This window comes from Podarcis erhardii (genome assembly GCF_964252035.2).
Source record: "Podarcis erhardii genome assembly, chromosome: 7".
NCBI classification, from domain to species: Eukaryota; Metazoa; Chordata; class Lepidosauria; order Squamata; family Lacertidae; genus Podarcis; species Podarcis erhardii.
The window spans coordinates 67,993,871-68,014,550 of record NC_138511.1 but is presented as its reverse complement, the minus strand read 5'-3'; the positions used below and the strand labels follow the sequence as shown (position 1 = coordinate 68,014,550).

The window sequence follows — 20,680 nt, the reverse complement described above, 5'->3', positions numbered from 1 at the left end:
TATTGCCTTGTTTTTTAAATCTATATTTTAATTTGTTCTAGAAACACTTCATTGGCTGCTATTTAACAACCATTAAAATATTTGAGCAGTGACACTGAAAAGCCTACAGTGCCTTTCTGATTGCCAAATTGGCGGCAGCTGTATGTAATTCTACCTACCGGCCGATACACAGATATGTCCCCAAATGCTTCCCAAGATCTTTTTCCTTTTGCAAGCTGTGGAAGTCATTGCACAATTGTGCTTTTCATGAAAAAAATACATGGCTTAGGTGAATTGTACCTTCCCCACCCATGCCACACCCAGTAATGTTTTGGAATGCAGCTCCCCACAGTCCATGGTGGAAATTGTAGTCCGAAACACCTGGAGGACACCAGGTTGGCATAGATGGGGCATAGCAGGATGTACACACACAAAAAGAACAACTCTGTGACTCTCCCGTGGAAGTGTGGAAACTCAGCTACAATTCTTCTTGGCAGCTTCAGGCAGAAGTACAATGACTGGGTTGTGCCAAGGTGTGTCCTTATTTTGCCCAATATAATTCTTTTGATAGGAACAGTAGGCAAGCTGCCATTCCCGCCCCCTCCTGCAATCATTTCGGAAATATCTAATGTCGTGTTCTTCAGTTTTGGGTTCCTACCCAGGTGTGGTTGGACTACGATTCCCATCATCCTTGACCATTGGCTAAGCTGGATGAAGGGAGTTGTAGTCAAACCACATCAGGGGACCCAAGACTGAAGAGCACAGATCTAACACCGTTTGGTCTTGTTCATGCTAGCCAAGGTTTCCCAAACTCCAGCTAGCAGAACCAGTGGTCAGGGATGATGGGAATTGTAGTCCAAAAACAGCTGGAGACCCAAGTTTGAGGAACCCAGTGCTAGCCAAAGAATGATGATAGTATAAAGTTTTTCAGTGGGTTAAGTGGATATTTTAACCTGGGTCTAGTAATAGGGGAACTGAAGTAAAGTGTGGCATTTCATCAGATTAATCCAGACTTTCCCAACCTGATGCCCTCCGGATGTTTGGGACTCCATCTCCCATCAGCCTCAGCATCTGGGGTTGTGGAAAGTCAATATTAATTTATCCAGGGTGTGAGTATGATGGAGGGATGAGAAACCTGTGGCCCTCCAGATGTTGTTGGACTCTGACCCCCATCAATCCCAGCCAGCACAGACAGTGGTCCAGGGATCATGGGAGTTGTAGTCAACTAGCAGGAGAACCGCAGGCTTCCCACTGTGTCCTTTCTTAAGCCTGTCTCCAGGCAGATCAATCCCACCCATGTTGCTGGAGAAGCAGCTGTTTCATCACGACAAATGTTGTGCTGTGCAAAAAGAGGAACTGCAAAATAATATTTCCCAAGAACATCATCACACCGTAAAAAAAAGGCTTTGTATATCTCAGCAACATTTCCTGTATGCCAGATGCTGGACACAAAGGTGTGGAAGGTTGTTGTCTTCATGCCCCGCTTATGAGTTTAGCAGCATCTATCTGATTGTCTGCTGCTGGAAACAGAATACTGGACCTTAGTCCAGGGCCAAAATATTCATTGTCTTTGAAATGCATTTGCGTCCCTGAAATGTCTCCCATCAACTTCTAGTTAAAGCTGGCATGCAGAGGGTTGGGGCTGCACTTGGGCCTCCCCACTTTGGCTCCACGTTGTAGGTGACCCAAGTGCACAGAAATACTGAGCCCAACAAAACTGGCATCTCACCTGTCTGCTTGAACAAAAGGACACTGGGAAACATGGGGAAGAGATGCTGTGAGTTGGCCAGTGTGATTTAAAGCGATGCACAGTCTGTCTCAAATCCAGCGAGACAAATCTTTACCTTCTTGTGAATTTCAAGTTGGCAAACAAGTTGTTTATTGCCGTGACTTGCAGAAACTGTGTTAAGCAAAACTTTGCATTGATTTCTCAACTTCCATTTGAATTTGCACCTCGGAAGAACAATAGAGTTTAAACCTTTCGAAATGCCTTTTAAAATCTCAGCGCTGACAAAGCCCTTGGGCAAATGTTTGCTCAACCTGGTGCCCTCTGGATGTTTTGGACTACAGTTCCCATCAGCCCCAGTGAGCACTACTGGGTGACTCATTCACTCACACACCCACACACACACCCACACACCCACACACCCACACCCAGCCATCCTCTGCTCCTTTTCAGAGCATACCGGTAATTCCTTCTTCACATGTTCATTTTATTTCCATATTTAATTTAGCAAGATTTATATAGTGCTCAGTTGACAAAAACCTCTAATATAAAATAATAATATAAAATATTACCTGTAAATTATTTATTGAAAAATACCAAACATTTAAAAAATCAGCATGCAGTTAAAATATAAATAAAATAAGCAGTGCTAAAACAAATATACATAATAAAACTACACATGAACATTTCATGTCTGGGTTAGCTCGCCCAACAAAGTTTTTTTGCAGGGGCTGAAAACAGAAAATCAAAGGCTCCTGCCTAAAATAAATGGGCTGGGGGTTCTAAACTGTAAGTGCTGCCACACTGAGGGATCACTTTCTTTCAAGTGTGACATAAACGTTACTATATATTGCACTTGTAAAAGTTCCAGTTCTGCCGACTGAATCATTTAAGTAGGTTAAGGCAGCCAATGATCCTAAGTTATTGAGAGCTTTCTATACTAATAACACAAACTCCTTGCATTTGACCTGGTAACAAATCAGCAGCCTCTGAGTAGGGGTGTAGCCAGGATTTTTGTTGGGGGGGGGGGGAAGCAGCATTCCCCACTGTGTCAGTGCCATGATCATTGCAGCCAGGAAGGAAAAAGCACTTAAGGGTGTAAAGTGGGGGGCAGTGAGAGGTGAGGCCTGGGAAGAGTTCTGAGGGCCACATGGAGAGGGCTGGGGGTGGTGTTAAGGATTTTTGCCATCCCTAAGGTTGTCAGAGTGATTCAGCTAGACAGGCCTTCAGCAGGCCTTGTCTGTTTCAGCCCACAAAAATGACAAATTAAATGCATTCCACAAACATTAAGATTTCAGGCACTCTGAGCAATCTTTCCAATGAAATGAGAGTCGCACTGCTTTCACAATGAGAGAGAATTGGAACCAGTGCATTCATGGTGACGTTTGGCACTTTACAGTATCCCCCCCCCCACCTTAACAACTTCAGTCTTCCATTCAGGTGTGTCCTCCATTTAACAACATGGGCAAAACTAGATAAGAGTCAGACAATTTTCCACAGTGGAATTTTCCCCCCTGTGCCCCATTTTCCTTTGGGAAATTAGCCACTTCAGACACATACATTACTGGTTGTATCCAGCTTTAAGTTTCACTCTGAGCAGTTCCCTGAAGTAGACCTAACATAGTCAACAGGCCTAACTTATTCATGTTCATTAATTTCAATGGGTCTACTTTGCATATCTTTAGCATTGCGTACAACCCAATGAGCGAATAACAGTTGCAAATACAATATTATGAGGCAAGCTAGGGTGGCGCTGTTGGTTAAACCTCAGAGCCTAGGACTTGCCGATCAGAAGGTCGGCGGTTTGAATCCCCACGACGGGGTGAGCTCCTGTTGCTCGGTCCCTGCTCCTGCCCACCTAGCAGTTCGAAAGCACGTCAAAGTGCAAGTAGATAAATAGGTACCACTCCGGTGGGAAGGTAAATGGTGTTTCCGTGCGTTGCTCTGGTTCGCCAGAAGCGGCTTAGTCATGCTGGCCACATGACCCAGAAGCTGTACGCCGGCTCCCTTGGCCAATAAAGCGAGATGAGCGCCGCAACCCCAGAGTCGGTCACGACTGGACCTAACGGTCAGGGGTCCCTTTACCTTTACCTAGGAAGTTTTCAAAGGTTCCCTGTGTGTTTTAGACCCCTTGAAAATCAGGGGAGCTTCCGCAGATACAGGGGGAAAATCCCAAGCTACCGGTACATAGAACATTGATCTGGTTGCCCACTATAAATCCATCTCTGTCACAGCAACAACTACGGAGACATTGAAGCATACCCTGTGGATGTGAGCGTAATCATGTGAGGTTACTTTATATGCAGGCAGCCAAAAAGTCCTTCCTCTGAGTCCCTCACCTGGAAACTCTCATTGTGTCCTGTAGGAGTCATCAACCTCCCTTATGCCGAAATCGAAGAGCCCTTTGAAGCCTGGTACAACCTTACTGGGAACAAGAGTCGCATCGAGTACTATGACGGTAAGAAGCCGTAGAGAGGGCAGTGGGGTGGGAAGGAGATGCCAAATGCTCTTGGGTCTGGTATGGGAGACCTCATGTTCCCAAATAATACGATGGAAATGGAGAAGAGGAGGCGCTGCAGATGTCACCTTGAGCACCTTGCAGGAAAGGTAGGATGTAAATGCAGTAATAATACAAGGCAGAAGTGGGTTTCTGCAGCGGAGGAGAAAGTTCCCAGCAGATATCCCAGACCAAACAAGATGAGATGATGGAGTAGGGACAACATGGTTGGGTGTCAGCCAAGCCCCCCCCCCCCCGCAGCAAGGAGTGCACTGGACCTGCTCATCCTCTTCACCAAGGCAACCTTCTCAGCTGCTACTGCCTGCTGGCTCATTGGCCCTCTGCCTGGCTAGCAAGCAACTGGTAGCAGTCATAAGGAGGAAGGGCAGCAGCAGCCTGATATTGTGGCAGGGAGGAGGAAGTAGACTCAAGGAAGGAGGGAGGCCATGGGGGGTGAGGGGCATCTTGTCCAAGGACCCTGCAAAACCTGGAGCTGATGCTTCGATGGAGGCCCCCCTTCTAGCTCTTTAACGACAGTAGCAATATGCATAGGAAACTCCCTTACACCAAGTCAGACCACTGGTCCATTTGGCTCAGTGATGTCTACACCAGGAATGGGAAATTCCGGCCTGCAGGTCAGTCTTGCCCCGAAGACATTTTCCCCAAACCACAACCCACCTGTCCTTCACCATTGTCACTGGTGTTGCATGCTGACGAGTGAGTGAACAGGGTTCAATCCTGCACTGGCCGCACAGTCCTGCTCCCAACAATAAACAGGGCCACACAGCGTAGGCAGCAGGATTTGATCACAGGATTTTAGCGTCGGAAGTGATACCAAAGGCCACCTAGCCCAGCTCCCCGTGATGCAAGAATCACGGCTGAAGAATCGCTGGCAGCTAATGCACAGAGATTAAAGATCGGAGCAAGATCTAAATGAGATCCAGGATTTATAGTGGAGGGGGGGAGATTCTCAAAAGGGTTTTTGCAAGTCTCCTCTCCATTCCTTTTGAAGTCCCTCCCCACTTCCCTTCTAAGTCCCCGATCTTAGAGCAGGGTGGGGAGGCTCACAAAGTCTCCATCCCTGTTTTAAGGGATACCTTTTGAATTTAAGCAGCAGCCTCCAGTGTTGTTAAACTGGAAATGATCTTCCCACTCTCCTAGTGGCCTTTGGTTATGCTGAGGCTGCAAGCCTTAAATTAATTAAATAGTTGGAATGCTCACCTCAACATTTAGTTGTTAATGGGGGGGGGGGGAGATTTAAAAGGTGTGTCTGCAGCCGAAGATAATCTTTGCTTGCTTGCTGTTGAATTAAATTTATTTACTATTATTAAAGAGAGTCGTTCATTTGAGTGAGTTGGTCATGTTTATTTAAAGTGTAAGCTCTCCTGCTTCCTTCAGGACCTCAGACCTCTTATTTGCTTCTTGGCATTCTGCAAATGCATTCACGTTTGCTTTAATTTACATTTCTGAATTTATTTACATTTGATTTGATTGAAAGCTAAGCTAAAAAAAAAAAAATTAGCATGCAGTCAGTGGGCAGCTGTAGCCTGTACAACTCGTACTGAATTGTGAGCACAGGATACTCCTGTGATCTTCCTCATTCAGATTGGCCCACGCCACATGCTTGCGCTTCCAAATATTTTGACTCATTCCTAAAACATTCCTGATCTTCTTATTGGCTCTTTCAAGAACCTTCAAAGAGATTTGCAACAATAAAAAGCAACACAGGCTGTGTATACACCATACATTTAAAGCATCTGTCCCCCCCCCCTCCAAAAAAGAATCCTGGGAGCTGTAGTTTGCTAAGGGTGCTGGGAATCATTGCTTTGTGAAGGGTAAACTGCAGTTCCCATGATTCTTTCAGGGCAGTCTGCTTTAAAATGTGTGTGTGGAGCAACAATAAAAGAGGGCTTTCAACCACAGTAGAAAGACAGGGTTAAAATGCATGTGGGACCTTGGCACTGTCAGACACCCCCACCCCTTTAGTGCCTTCCAACCCCTCCCCTGCCCCTTTCTGGCCTGTGTACTTTGGTGAGCGGGGTGGGCTTGCTTGCTAAATCTCTGATTATTAGCACATGTCTACAGGGGCCATCTGCCTGCACAAGGATGAGCTTTTACTGCCTACTTGTCTTTCCTCTCCTTTATGGCTGTTGCCGGTTTCTCCCCTTGCTTCTGCTGCAGGCCAAGTGGTGACCTTGCAGCTTGGGAGCACGAAGCCCTACGGCACCATGTTTAAGCTCACCCCGCAAACCACGGAGGACGTCGTGAATGCCGAGAAGTGCTTCCAGCTGAACGGCACCAAAGATGGACCTGTGAAACCGCAAGGCGTCTTTCCCAGCTTTAAAGGCTTCAAGGTGAGCAAGCAGAACTCAGCAGTCAAATGTTTAGGGCTGAACTGAAGAGCAGGTGGCCTTATAATATATCCTCCCCTTGTGGTCGACCCTGCTTGGTATTGTCTGCACTAAAGCACTGAGCCTCTTGGGCTTGCCGATCGGAAGGTCGGCAGTTCGAATCCGTGCAGTGGTATGAGCTCCCGTTGCTCAGTCCCAGCTCCTGCCAACTAGCAGTTCGAAAGCACACCAGTTCAAGTAGATAAATAAGTACCACTGCGAAGGGAAGGTAAACAGCGTTTCCATGCGCTCTGGCACTTGTCACAGTGTCCCGTTGCACCAGAAGCAGTTTTGTCATGCTGGCCACATGACCTGAAAAGCTGTCTGTGGACAAACGCCGGCTCCCTCGACCTGAAACAAGATGAGCTCCACACCCTATAATCGTCTTTGACTGGACTCAACCATCCAGGGGTCCTTTACCTTTACCTTTGTCTGCACTGATTGGCAGTGGATCTCCAGGATTTCAACCTCAGAGATGCTGAGGATTGAACCTGGGTCCTTTGGCAGGCAAAGCAGTCTGAGCTAAGACCCTTCCCCACTTGGATCTGGGACACCTGCTATGGACTGATTCTGTCACCTTTGCCTGCTGGGTGCTTAGCCTTAGTTGCCTGTCAATAAACACGACATACCTTTCAGGTTGCTCATTGGTAATAACATTAATAATAATTATTTTATTTATATCCCACTCATCTGACTGGGTTTCCGCAGCCACTCTGTGCGGCTTACAGCATATATAAAAACACAACAAGACATCAAACATATCCTATACAGGCAACAAACAAACCAATAAATCAATAGAAACCAATAATAACAGTTTATAGTTACACCCAAATTAAAATAACCACCAACCCCAACTAAACATTTAACCAACCCCAACCCCCACCAGACAAAAACAAAACAGAGGAAGCAAAATTAGAACCGTTTAAAACATTGTAAAACTAGGGTTGCCATATTCTTCTTGGTGAAAGTTGTTGAGCTTTTTAGGAGTCTTTTAGCTGTTTTCAGGGCGAGTGTGAGCCTCGCCCCCTAGGCCAGGTGGACGTAGGCCTTGCAGCAGGAAGCGCTCTTCTTTCCAGCACACATTGGAAGGTGCAACATACGTGGAGATCATAGGGCTAGTTGCAAGCAGCTGAGACTTGTAGTCCAAAGTGTTAAGGAGGGTGCTAGATTAGGAGAGGCTTTGATAGAGCTCTGCCACAGAGCTATGGTCCTTTCCTCAAAGTCTCTTCCAAGCCCAGTCTCCCACGGCGTAGGAATTAGGTGCATAGGAAGCTGCCTTTTTAGACCCAAGGTTAATCCGGATCAGTATTGCCTACACCAACTGGCCACGGCTCCCCAGGGTTCTAGGAGGGGGACCTTCCCAGGCCTGCCTGGGATTCAAACCTAGTAGTTTCTGCTATGTACTCTGCCTTATATCAGCATCGGACTCCTTGTCCTTTGGCCCATTCAAAAATTTGCCACTTGATTCCTTATTAAGTGGAGATGCCAGGGATTGAACCCAGGACCTTCTGCATGCAAGGCAGGTGCTCTGCCACTGAGCTGTAGCTCCTCCCCAGTTCATCAGCCTCTTGTAGCCTACCTGTCTACATCTGCTTCAGAGGCTACTGTGCTTGCAGGGAGACCCGCCAGCTTCAGATGTCACTTGACATTTGAGCCCCTTCCCTTTCTGACAGGGCTCAAGAGAGCTGCTCCTGTCGAAAGAGGGTGGCAGGTCCTCAGGAAGCTTGGCTCAGTGATTCAGCCACTTGCCATAAGCTGCTCTGGCATGTGCCAAGCTTCCAGGACGAATGCAAAATAGGCTTCGCCCAGATGCAGTTCCTTGATAATCGTGAAAAGTTGTTCCATGGTGGCTGTTAAAAGTGGCACTCGTTGCAAGGAAGATGTGTTTGATGACAAGCTGTAACTTGACTTTTGCCAAGCTGCTGCCCTGAATAGTGAAGTCAGTGTGTGTGTGTTTGTGTCTGTGCGTCCGTGTGTGTGCATGTGTGACTTTGCTTTAGTTGGAAGACTTAAAAAACAGGGAGGGAGATGGGGAGCTCTAGGCCAGGCATAGGCGAACTCGGCCCTCCAGATGTTTTGGGACTACATCTCCCATCATCCCTAGCCAACAGGACCAGTAGTCAGGGATGATGGGAGTTGTAGTCCCAAAACATCTGGAGGGCCGGGTTTGCCTATGCTTGCTCTACACCAAGAGGAGTCCATGTGATGCCCTCCTGCTGTTGCCTGGCTACTGCAACCATCTGGCCCCAAGCCACTCTGGGGGCCTTTTTTGGCTGAAAAGTGGGGTAAAAATGCTGCAAGCAAGCAAGCAAGCAAGCATCATTCAATAGATGCAGCTTGCAAGTGAACTCCAGTATTACACAGTGGACGCTGGCAACCTGTCCAGCTTAATTGGTAGGCTATTTATTTGGAGGCTATGGGAGACTAGAGCAGGGGGAACCAAACTAGCTTTTGGGACTATAACTCCTGTCATCCCAGGCCAGAGCTGGTGGTCCCAATGAGAATTGTAGTCCAACAATATATGGAGGGCACCATATTGGTCACCTTTGGAGGAGACATAAGAGAGCTAGATAGACCAGAATGATGACCTCGGGTTGCATCCAGCTATGTTCTGCTCCGAGTGGACATACGAAAAAGAATAATCCCCATTAAAGTCAATGGGTTGTTTGCCGTGTGTGTCCCACTCAGAGTAGACCCATTGGAATTGATGGATAGGGCTAACTTAAGTTTATGAATTGGTAGGACTCGCATTGGATTACAGCCCTTTTCATGCCTGCCCTTTCCATTGCTCCTCCCCAGCCCATAAGGGAAGAATACTACAAAGGCAAATACTGCACCGTGTGGCAGAACATCTCTTACGGGGGCAAGAAGAAGAATATCTACACCATGTGGGTCACCAACAGCAGCTGCGGTGTGTCGCCTGTGCACTACGAGATGAAGGGTTTCAACACTTTGCTGGGGTCCCACTACGACAAGTATGAAATAGATTACACCGACTTCTCCAACAGCTTCCCAGCTTCCGTCTTCGACCTGAAGCCGAATGGTGAGTACGAGATTATCCTTCCGCACCCTTCCTCCAAGTAGCTCAGGGTGATCTCGCTCACAGCGGCAAAACAACTTATCTGGGTTGATCTTGCTCAACAACTTTGTAAGGCGGGCTAGTCCACGTGTGCCCTCAAGCAGGTCCACATCTTTGCAATGGATCTTCTGCCTGAGTTTGACATGTTAGCCTCTGCACTGCAGGGGTGAGGAATCCCGGGGCTCTTTGCCTGTTGTTGGACTCCATCTCCCATCAGCCCCAGCCAGCATGGCCCAATTGTCAGGGAAGGTGGGAGTTGTAGTCAAATGGCACATGGAGGGCTGCAGGTTCCCTGTTCATTTCTGCTTTGCAGCTTCTCTCTTGTGTTTTCTCTGGCTTGGTTGGCATTCCACAAAGTGCACCCCTCACAGAGCTGCTGTTCCAAGCACTCTTAGCAAACTATAGCTCCCGGGATTCTTTGGAGAAAGTCATGTGCTTTAAACATGTTCTAAATGTGTTCTTTAATTGTACGGTGCGGATGTGATCTAACTGGTTGGAGCACTTTGTGGAATGCGAACCAAACCACAACAAACACAAGGGCAACAAAGTATGAAATAGTTCTGTAGCACAAGATCTGGCAGAACGTTGTGGTGTGTGTGTGTGTGTATCTAGTCCTTAAGACAAGATATTCTGTCCCATATCCTCCCTAGCAGACACCCACCCTATTCTTCCCTGAAAAGCGTAAACTACTGTGATTTCTTCACCTTCGTGTTGAGCTTATTTCTTTGCTGAACCTTCCTGGTCCAGTTGGAATATTCTGAGCTGGTTTTGCAGAACACATTAAAAGCGTAGTTTTAAACCCCCATCCTGCCACTGCTCCTGCTGATGAGACAAGCCAGAATATGGCCCGTTGCATCATTCAAATTTGGGCTGGTTCGTTTCTCTCCAGACAAACCACAAGTGGGAGCCAAGGTGTGTTTATGGCTTACCACATGTGGTTTATTTGGGGGAAAACAAACCATGCACCTGGGTTTGTATAACACAACAAGCCAGATTCTGGCTCAATCAGGTTGCTGTGCAGGAGGAGCATCGTGGGAACTTTTACTGTGCAGCAGCTCACTGCTCATTCACAGGAAACCATAGTTCATCTTAAACTATGGTTGGTGCTGCAGGAGCCAATGTCGTGTGTTTGGGATGCTGTTGGACTACAACTCACACTGACCGCTGGCCATGCTGATGGGACTGGGAGTCCAGAGACGATTAGAAGTCACCACATTGGCTACCCTTGGTTTTAATGCAAGAGTGGGATACCTTTGTCAACCTGAGGGCCCCGTTCTCATGTGGGCTGGCTTCCTGGGGCTGCATAACAAGTGGTAGATGTGGCCAGACACACACCACTCCCAATCCAGGCAAGCAAGAGGTATAACAAGAGGTATAAGCAGGGCCAGTGAAGGGTTTGGCCTGGGGGCATGGCCTGGGCAGAGTCCCGAGGAACAATCAGAAAAGCTCCAGGAGCTCCAATCAGTCCCCAGGCTTGACGTTCCTCAACTGGACCTCTGTTTCCATGTGTCAGCTAAATCGGCCTCTCCATAGTCAGACCTTCTACGTGCTTGTCTGTTAGGAGAATAGATGGGACAATAACTGATTGATCTGTTTGAGCGCCACAATTTAAGAAGGACATTGACAAGTTGGAACGTGTGCAGAGGAGGGCAACCAAGATGATCAAGGGTCTGGAAACCAAGCCTTATGTGGAATGGCTGAGGGAGTTGGGTATGTTTAGCCTAGAACAGAGGAGATTGAGGGGAGATAACAATGGCCATCTTCAAATATCTCAAGGGCTATCACATGGAAGATGGAGCAAGCTTTTTTTCTCCTGATCTGGAGGGTAGGAAGCCAGTGGCTTCAGGTTACAAGAAGGGAGGTTCTTACTAAACACCAGGAACATCTTTCTGACAGTAAGAGCTGTTCAGCAGTGGAACAGTCTTCCTTGTGGGGTTGTGGACTCCCCTTCAATGGAGGTTTTTCAGCACAGGCTGGGTGGCCACCTGCCATGGATGCTTTAGTTGAAATCCCTGCTTATTTTATTTTTTGAATGTTCTAAATAGTTGTTTTTAACTCTTTATAATTTTATCATTGTATTCTCTTTGTGTATTCTGCTTTGAGGATTTTATTTATTTCTTTACAATCAAGCAGTGTATACTTATTAGGAAATAAATAAATAAATCTGCATGGGTTGTTTTCTCCCTAGAAACAAAACTATGCGATGAACTGCCCGGCGACTCCTCAGAGCATCACATCATGGCAAACCCCATGGCAGATTTTGTGGGGGGAGAAGAGGACCGAGCCCATCAAGTGTTCCACCAATACAGAAAACGGTTTGGAAAGACCTACGACGATGAACGGGAGATGGAACACAGGAAGCACACCTTCACCCACAACATGAGGTCATTGGTTGTATTTGAATTTTTTTTTCATCCTGTCCTTCAGCCAAAAAAAAGGGCTCTGGGAGCCACAAGAAGATAGTCCCTGACCTCAGGTTTACAATCTAAAAGGCACAGCACAAAAGGGAAAAGGGGCTGGGAGAGGAGAGGGGGGAAGCAATCTTAGGAGGTAGTTGCATTATTTTGATAATGACTACCTAGGATAGAGGGACGGGGGTGGCGCTGTGGGTTAAACCACAGAGCCTAGGGCTTGCCAATCAGAAGGTCGGCAGTTCGAAAGCACGTCAAAGTGCAAGTAGATAAATAGGTACCGCTCCTGCAGGAAGGTAAATGGCGTTTCCGTGTGCTGCTCTGGTTCGCCAGAAGCGGCTTAGTCATGCTGGCCACATGACCCGGAAGCTGTACACCGGCTCCCTTGGCCAATAAAGTGAGATGAGCACCACAACCCCAGAGTCGGCCACGACTGGACCTAATGTTCAGAGGTCCCCTTACCTTACCTAGGACTGAAATATTTGAAGAGGAGGAGCTAGATATTGGTGGCTTTTCAAGCAGAGCTAATGGAGAAGCGCTGTCATCCCATCTCACCTTTACTGATGGAGTATATTATAAAAAGGAGTAATTATGAAACAGGTGGTGGCTGTGCTGTCAGAGTCAAAGCATGGGATCTGAAATCTTGCGCCAATATATTTAGATCTGGCTCTGGTTCCTGGAGGTGAGGGGAAGGAACATAGGGAGATGCTCTATACCAAGTCACACCAGTGCTCACACCATTGCTGTCAACACTGACTGGCAGCAGTGGTTGCTGACTTGCCAGTTGAAGACCAGTGGGTTAGAGAGCCAATAGGAACATGGGAAACTTCCTTGAGCTGAGTCAGACCATTGGTCCATCTAACTGAGTATTGTCAGCACTGACTGTCAGCAGCTCTCTGGGGTTTCAGGCAGAGAATATTTTCACCCTTACCTGAAGACACTGACAATTGGACCTGGGACCTTCTGCACACAAAGCAGATTTTCTACCAATGAGCAACAGCCGTTCCTCAAGGGGAAGTGTGTACTCTTGCATATGCATGGAGGCACACTTGGCTTTTTGATGATAATATTGAGGTGACTGTAGCTACGCTTGTCTGAGGCTACCTTGTTGTTTTTAAATCTGTTCAATATAATAAAATTCATTTTAAATCCCAGTATCCCAGCCTGTGCTGAGCCCTGCCACTTAACACATGTTTTGGGGCTTAAGCTTTGCTGAAATCAAGACCCAGATCATTTGGGGCTCTTCCTCGAGGCTGGGGCCCCTCTGCTCAGTTGCTTCCCTGCATTTTGACCTAGGCTTTGGCACTGTGCTCTGAAGCAGCTTTTGTTTAATACATTTATATACTTCCCTTCGGTGCCAGTTTATCAGGACGATTTACAACCGGGGACAAAGCACATCATTGTAACAGAAACGTACTGAAACTGTGTTGATGAAAACAGCAGAATAAAAAGCAGCCTAAACCAAGTATGAAAACACCACACTAAAAAAATTCTCATCTGCTGTCGAAAGCCTGGAACATTGTAAAAGACTTGATATGTGCCCTGGACGTTGAAAACAGTGCTATGCCACTTTAAAGAGTCATGAGCTTCCCCCAAAGAATCCTTGGAAGGGTAATATGTTGCTGAGATTTGTTAGGAGACCCCTGTTCCCCTCGTGGGGCTGCAATTCCCAGAATTCCCTGGGAAGAGGGACTGACTGTTAAACCACTCTGAGAACTATAGCTCTGTGAGGCGAATTTGGCCATACCAAATTTCTACTTTGGCTTTATCCCTGTACTTCCAAGAACCGTGTGTTAGTGTTCAAGGAACCTTTAACCCCAAGAGGGTTAGGGGAGGACGACAACAAGCCTGAGCCGCCCCCTGCCCAGCCCAGCCCTTTCTCCTCCAGCTTTCCCATTCTTTCTGCCCCGCCCCCCCCCAGGTTTGTCCATTCCAAGAACCGGGCCAACCTCTCCTACAAGCTGGCGCTGAACCACTTGGCGGACCTCACCCAGGATGAGATAGCTGTGATGAGAGGCAAGCTCAAGACCACAGCGCCAAACAATGGGCTGCCTTTCCCTGAGGAGATGTACGTGGGCCTAATCCTGCCAGAGAGCTTGGACTGGCGGCTTTACGGTGAGTGGTGTTGGAAGGCAATCCTGTGTAGGCAAGGAACAAATAAGAAGGGGATTATACTGAGTTGTGCCATTGGTCCATCAAGTTCAATACTGTCTACACTGACTGGCAGCAGCTTTTTAGGATTTCAGGCTGGCCTCTCTCCCAGCCCTACCTGGAGATGCTGGGGACTGAACCTGGGACTGTCTGCATGCAAGGCGGATGCTATATCTCTGAGCTATAGGCGCCAATTGTTGTAAGCAATTGTGGTCCTAAGCCTTGGGAAATGCAGAGGAGAGCAATAGAATCTCCTGATGTTTTTTATTTTTGCCTGAAAAGCAGCTGTGGAGACTCTGAAACTCGACTGGAGCAGTGGTACTTGGAGAAAAGGGCATTAGTCCACTCCCAGCCAAATGCAGATATTCCAATATACATACAGGTATTCCTCTGTTTGCCCTAAGGGCTCATCCACACTTTTTGCTTTCTCCCAGGAAAACCTGCTCTGTAATGCTGAATTGGAGCAAACCTCAGTAGGGTTTTCTTTGGACTGATGTTTGCTCCGATTTAGCATCAAAGAGTGGGTTTTCCTGGGAGACAGCGCAAAGGCAGAACCATTCCAACTCATGCCTAGAATGAATGGACAAGTGGGAAACCTCTTTGATCTGTACTTTCTAGGCATGGGGCAAGCAGAAATTTCCCCAGCACTACTGCTCCACTCAAATGTGGCCCCTCCCTGTCCCCCAGTTGGTTTTAATTAAAAATGAAAACAGAATTAACTCTCGAATGGCGCATCCTTGAAGTTACACACCTCTGCTGCTCCACATCCAAAAGGAGTGATGTTGCAGTAGTTTGATGGCAACAGAAATGGTTGTGCAGGTGGATCTCAACTCTTTTCTGCTTGTCCCTTCCAGGTGCAGTGACTCCAGTTAAGGACCAAGCTGTGTGTGGCTCCTGCTGGAGTTTCTCCAGCACTGGAGCCCTCGAAGGGGCTCTCTTCCTCAAGGTAAGAGGTCGCCTATGTCTTACCAGGGAATTTCTTTTCAACTAATTTGGAAGGTGTTGGGGAACTCAGCGAATGGATGCTACACAGGTCCAAGCTGTTCACATTCCTGAGAAAAGTATTTATTCTATTATTTTCCCCAGCCACTCTGGGTGGCTAAAAACTTCCCGATACAGGGCTGCCTTCAGATGTCTCCTAAAAGTTGTGTAGTTCTTCATCTCCTTGACATCTGAAGGGAGGACGTTCCACAGGGAGAGCTACCCAGCAGGTGTGTCATTTCTGCTTACCAGGAGACATGATGGGGAGGTTGGTGCGGTGCACAGGCATGCTGATGGAAATAATGCTGTGATTCTGCTGGTGCACTTACACTGCACTGAGCTCCCCACCACCTCCCTCCTGGTAAGCAGTGGCAACGTCTGTTTTAATATTTCATTTAGTACATTTAATTTCCTACTTCTATTCAGTAGGGGGAGCACAGAGCAGGGATACAAAAAGGCATCATTTTCCATTCCACATTGTAGCTATTGCATGCAGCTCTGCTTCCATTCCGCCGCAGTTCATCTTTCACCACAACTTCACCTCACTGTCCACTGTGGCAAAATTGCAAAGTTGGCTATATAAATTACACTGTCATTTCATTCTTCCACTCTGTTTTTTTCACTGCTAAGGAAACACAATGCAAGGGGTCTTTTTGGCGGTGGGGGGGGGGAGGAAGCTTAATTGATGCATAATCATTTGTGGACTGAAAGCACCAACAGTGAATGCCAATAATTTTTTCTGGATTGATTTTCATTCTGAACATGGGTCAAATTCCTTTGGAATTTTCCAACACCCCAGGTTAGTGGTCTCCAATCCAGATACAGGCCAGTGACAAAGCTGCTCAGCTTCAGCAAAGAAACGGCCCTATTTTCCACATTATGAATGTAACTTTGCTTCAGCAGTAAAATATGCTATTAATGCTTCTTTTCTAAAGGGAATGTTCCATGTGTGCTATCCTGACATTTACAGTTTAGCACTGCGTGGCTAAGCAGGTACAGTGGTACCTGGTTTTGAACGTCTCTATTGACAAACATTTCAGAACTTGAATGCCATAAACACTTCCGTTTTTTAACGTGCCTCAGAAGTCGAGTGGCTTCCACTGAGTGTATTCTCAATTTTCTCTGTTAAATTTGCAGACTGCCCTTTGTGCCTCAGTTTTTGGACGTTTCGGAACTTGAACGGTCTTCCAGAATAGATTACGTCCGAAAATCCAAGGTACCACTGTAACAGTTTCCTCTCAACCAAGACTGACATTTTGCTTCTCTCCTGTTTCCCCAGACTGGGCAGCTCATCCCTCTGTCTCAGCAAATCCTCATTGACTGCTCTTGGGGCTTTGGGAACTATGCCTGTGACGGTGGCGAGGAGTTTCAGGCGTTCGAGTGGGTCCTGAAGCACGGCGGCATTGCCAGCACAGAGTCCTACGGCCCATACAAAGGCCAGGTGAGAGAAGTCAAACCAGAATTAGTTTACTAATAAGCCATTTATTACACAACAGCTCCCAGGATTCTTTGGTGGAAGCTGTGACTGTTTCAAGTGGCGTCATAGTGCTTTGAATGTGAATATCCAAGAATCTTGAGAAGGAAAGTCTGCCAATCTCACAGGGTGAGATTATGCCCACTGACTCCATCCTTGGCTGCACGTTCATGTGAAAGAGGGGTGGGCATCTATACTGATGCTGTGCATTGGAGAGCATGTGTCCGGCAGGCACACTGGCATCTGAAGACTTCGCCAGGAGGTGGAAACTCCAGCACTCCACACAAATGTGTTTCTTGAGCACGATAGCATTTTTATGTGCAGTATCACTATGTACATCATATGTATGCCAGTCTTGACTGTGCATAGGGTGGCAGGCAAATGAGGTAAGGCGGAGATATGCATGGGCATAGAAGACTGTGGTTTGCACAATGTGCTGTGAACTGGTTGCCCAGCAGCAGTGTCCCCAGCCCTCCAGCTAAACTGATCTAGCCCAGACTAGAGGGGCAGATCAGTGAAGACTCCAGACTGCACACGGAGAAAGAAATGTCTTCAGAAAGCTTTTAGAAACTCCTGGACAACAATGGTAGTTAATGAAACGATGAGTGAAATCTTGGGGTTTTCTTTTGGGGTTTCATCCCCACCTGGGTGATTCTTCTCTCTTTCAGAATGGCTACTGCCATAGCAACGACACTCAGCTTGTAGGCAAACTCAAAGGCTACGTCAATGTCACCTCCGGGAACCGTACTGCTCTGAAAGCTGCCATCTACAAGCATGGCCCCGTGTCTGTCAGCATCGACGCCTCCCACCGAAGCTTTTCCTTCTATTCCAACGGTGTCTACTACGAGCCCAAGTGTGGTGAGTTCCAGCCTATGAGATTGTGGCAGAAAACTGTAAATTAGGGCGGGGAATCTCTTCTAGCCTGCGGGCCACATTTTCTTTTGCTTGTGGGTAATCTTCCAGGGGCTGTAGGCTAGGGGTGAACAAAGCCAGAGGCAAAACAGGGTAGAGCAATGGGTGTGAATCCTACCCTTATGCAGTAGGCTATATTCCCACCTGAACTACACCTCTCCATCCTGGCAAACGAGTCCTTGTCAAAGTTACACCCTCAAGGAGGAAGTGGAGCAGAGCTGGTGAGGAGTGTGGCTTGGTGTGGGGTAGGCTGTGGCCTAGGGGGAGCCCCCCCCCCGAGCCAAAAAGAGAGGCCCAGAGGGCTGCATTTGTCCCCTGGGCTCAAGGATCCCCACTACCCGCTGTAAATAAAGTTGCACTTCCTGCGATGCATCTCAAGAGCACTTGGCATAACCTGCACATCATCCCACATGGCTATTTGCGATACGGTAAACTCCTCCATGCTTAGTATGGTGAAATTGGAAGCTAATACCTCCCCAGGTTATGGTCTGAAGGCATGTGAGGCTACTGAAACAAATGTCCCAGGTCTAGGTCTGGTCAGTGCTTGGATATGGGTGGTCACCTGGGTACCGCACGTAAGACATCTTGGGTTCTATAATGGAAGAAATGCAAGGCAGTAAATAAATACATAGATGCTGATTTCCACTGCAACATCCTCTGTGCTATCTGCACAGACATCAGCCCTATGCAAATCAGAGCGAGGCCGTGGCTATCTGGATGGTCACTTTGAAAACAGGATGCTAAACTAGATAGGCCTTGGCAGGGATCTCCTGTCCTCTTGATTGCTGTGGCAAGCTGGAGCACCACCCACATAGATCTAAAAGTTTCGGGTGCCTACCCACTCACTAAGAGATCTACTTGTGGGAAAGTTCTGCACCCTGCTGCTTTCAAAGGGGAGTTGAGGTCCAGCAATGCACATCAGCTGCAGCCAACAGGGCCAGTGGTTGAGGGTGACTGACGTTGTAGTCTAGCAGTGTTGGCAAGTCAATAGCCTCTTTACCTCTGAGGTAGAGGATGGTGTCACATGGCAGCCTGGCTGATGATAATCATCGCTTACAGAAAGTGTGCGCAATGGTTGTTACTGCAAATCATCAGCTGGTTATAATTACGCCTTTTGGCAAGCACTGCCAAGACCTTTGCATATCTCATTCATCGTCCCGACCCAACCTAGGAGGCAGGTCATTATCACAATCCCATTTTGCAAATGGTATTTGGGATGAGGAAGAATGCAAATGGGTCACTCAAGGTAACCCAGTAAGTAGCTTTCTCTCTTCCTGGTCCCACTCTTAGGGTCTGTAATCCTGAGTTCTAATATGGTGAGAGGAAAATGATCTCCCTTTTCTGCAGGAGGCCATTGCACATGAGGAACTGAACTCTCAATCTTCAGCAGTACATTTGGGTGGCAGCCATGCTCCTGTGCTCTTTTCCATTATCCCACTTGTTACAAAGCTTGATTCTTTTATTTTATTTTTAATCCATTTTTAGGAAACAAACGAGGCCAGCTGGATCATGCGGTCCTAGCTGTAGGTTACGGTGTCCTCCAAGGCGAACTCTACTGGCTTGTGAAGAACTCCTGGTCCACCTACTGGGGAAATGATGGCTACATCCTCATGTCTATGAAAGACAACAACTGTGGAGTTGCCACTGATGCCACATTCCCGATCATGGCATAACCCGACCTTGCCTTGGGAAGCTCCTTCAGGGAATCTCAGAGCTGATACTGTCCAAATATATATTTTGCTCTCAATCAGGACCACCACCCCACATAGGCCCAAAATTCCTAAACATCCCTAACATATTTGTTTTTGTGTGCTGAAATCTTTAGCCACAGGGCTGGAAGAGTTTTGGGGTTTTTGTTGTTGTATTTTTGTTGTTTTAAAAAAAAGCCTAATCTCAACTATATTGGAAGCTATTTCATGAAGGCTTTTCCCCACCCTGAGAAGCAGGGTCTAAATACTACCCTGGATAAATAAAACCACAAAGTCCAGTCGTCTTATAGGGATCGCCCTGTTGGAACAAAAATAACTTCTGCACCTTTTTCCAATATTTTTGAGAGTCCTAATCCTCCTTGTGCTTGCTTGAACAGGCCCTTCATCACCCAGTCTCTTCTTATCCTTCATGCCTCCAATTCCTTAAACCCACTACAGTCATACCTTGGAAGTCGAATGGAATCCATTCCGGAAGTCTGTTCAACTTCCAAAACATTCGGAAACCAAAGCGCAGCTTCTGATTGGCTGCAGAAAGCTCCTGCAGCCAATTGGAAGCCCCGTTGGACATTTGGGTTCTGAAAATAGTCACTTCTGTGTTTGTGGTGTTCAGGAGCCAAAATGTTTGACTTGCAAGGCTTTCGGGATTCAAGGTACGACTGTAATAAGAATTATAGAAGCCGTTTTCTTTGTTTGCTGTCCCCTCACCATGAACCTCTGTTTCCAAAGCTTTTACAAAAACCACTGTACAAACCGCAGCACAATGTATTACGGTGCCAGGCCTGGAAATTTGCAAGTGGGTGGGGAATTCCTTAAGGCCATGCACAAGCCAAGGAGCTATGTCCTTGTGGGCCTTAGGTCAGGGAGGTGGAACATGTGCCCTTCCAGATGTTGCTAGACTACAACTCCCATCATCCCTGAGCAGCCACCATGCTTGCTGGAGCTGATGGGAGTTGTAGTCCCAATACCACCTGGAGCTCAGCAGCTCCTCATCCCCACTTCCTGGAGTGCAGGATTCTTTTTACATGAAAGGCGATATACAGCAGTTGTAGAAGGATGGGAGATCAACTATGGCTTTGTCAAAGCTCCATTCTCAGGTGTTCCCTCCTCTTCTGCATCAGTTGCTATGGCTCTTCCCAAGTGAGCCAATTAAAAATATGTACATACCATGTGTCCTTGTCTGTCTTATTACTTCTCACAATGCACTTGACACAGCTTTGAAGCAACATCAGGAAGACCAAGCCAGTGAATAAAGGGGGGGAGGTTGGAGTTTCGCTTCCTGAAACTGGAGCTTACATCTCCTCTAGCTTGAGGAGTTGTGGGAGATCCTTATTCCCTCAGGTTTATAGTCTGAAATACGTGACACCCAAAGAA

General features: G+C 47.2%; 1 protein-coding gene across 1 annotated transcript in view; it reads left to right on the top strand.

The window, feature by feature from the left end:
• The window catches only part of LOC309345767 (digestive cysteine proteinase 1-like), a 31,384-nt gene extending 10,909 nt beyond the window's left edge, over window positions 1-20,475 (top strand). Inside the window, exons 3-11 of the mRNA XM_081869138.1 lie at window positions 4,071-4,163; window positions 6,384-6,556; window positions 9,392-9,635; window positions 11,860-12,055; window positions 14,004-14,197; window positions 15,088-15,179; window positions 16,494-16,655; window positions 17,357-17,546; window positions 19,086-20,475. Coding sequence (XP_081725264.1) covers window positions 4,071-4,163; window positions 6,384-6,556; window positions 9,392-9,635; window positions 11,860-12,055; window positions 14,004-14,197; window positions 15,088-15,179; window positions 16,494-16,655; window positions 17,357-17,546; window positions 19,086-19,273 — 1,532 coding nt within the window. The 3' untranslated portion in view covers window positions 19,274-20,475. The remainder of the gene's footprint in view (window positions 1-4,070; window positions 4,164-6,383; window positions 6,557-9,391; window positions 9,636-11,859; window positions 12,056-14,003; window positions 14,198-15,087; window positions 15,180-16,493; window positions 16,656-17,356; window positions 17,547-19,085) is intronic.
• The last annotated feature ends 205 nt before the right edge of the window (window positions 20,476-20,680 follow it).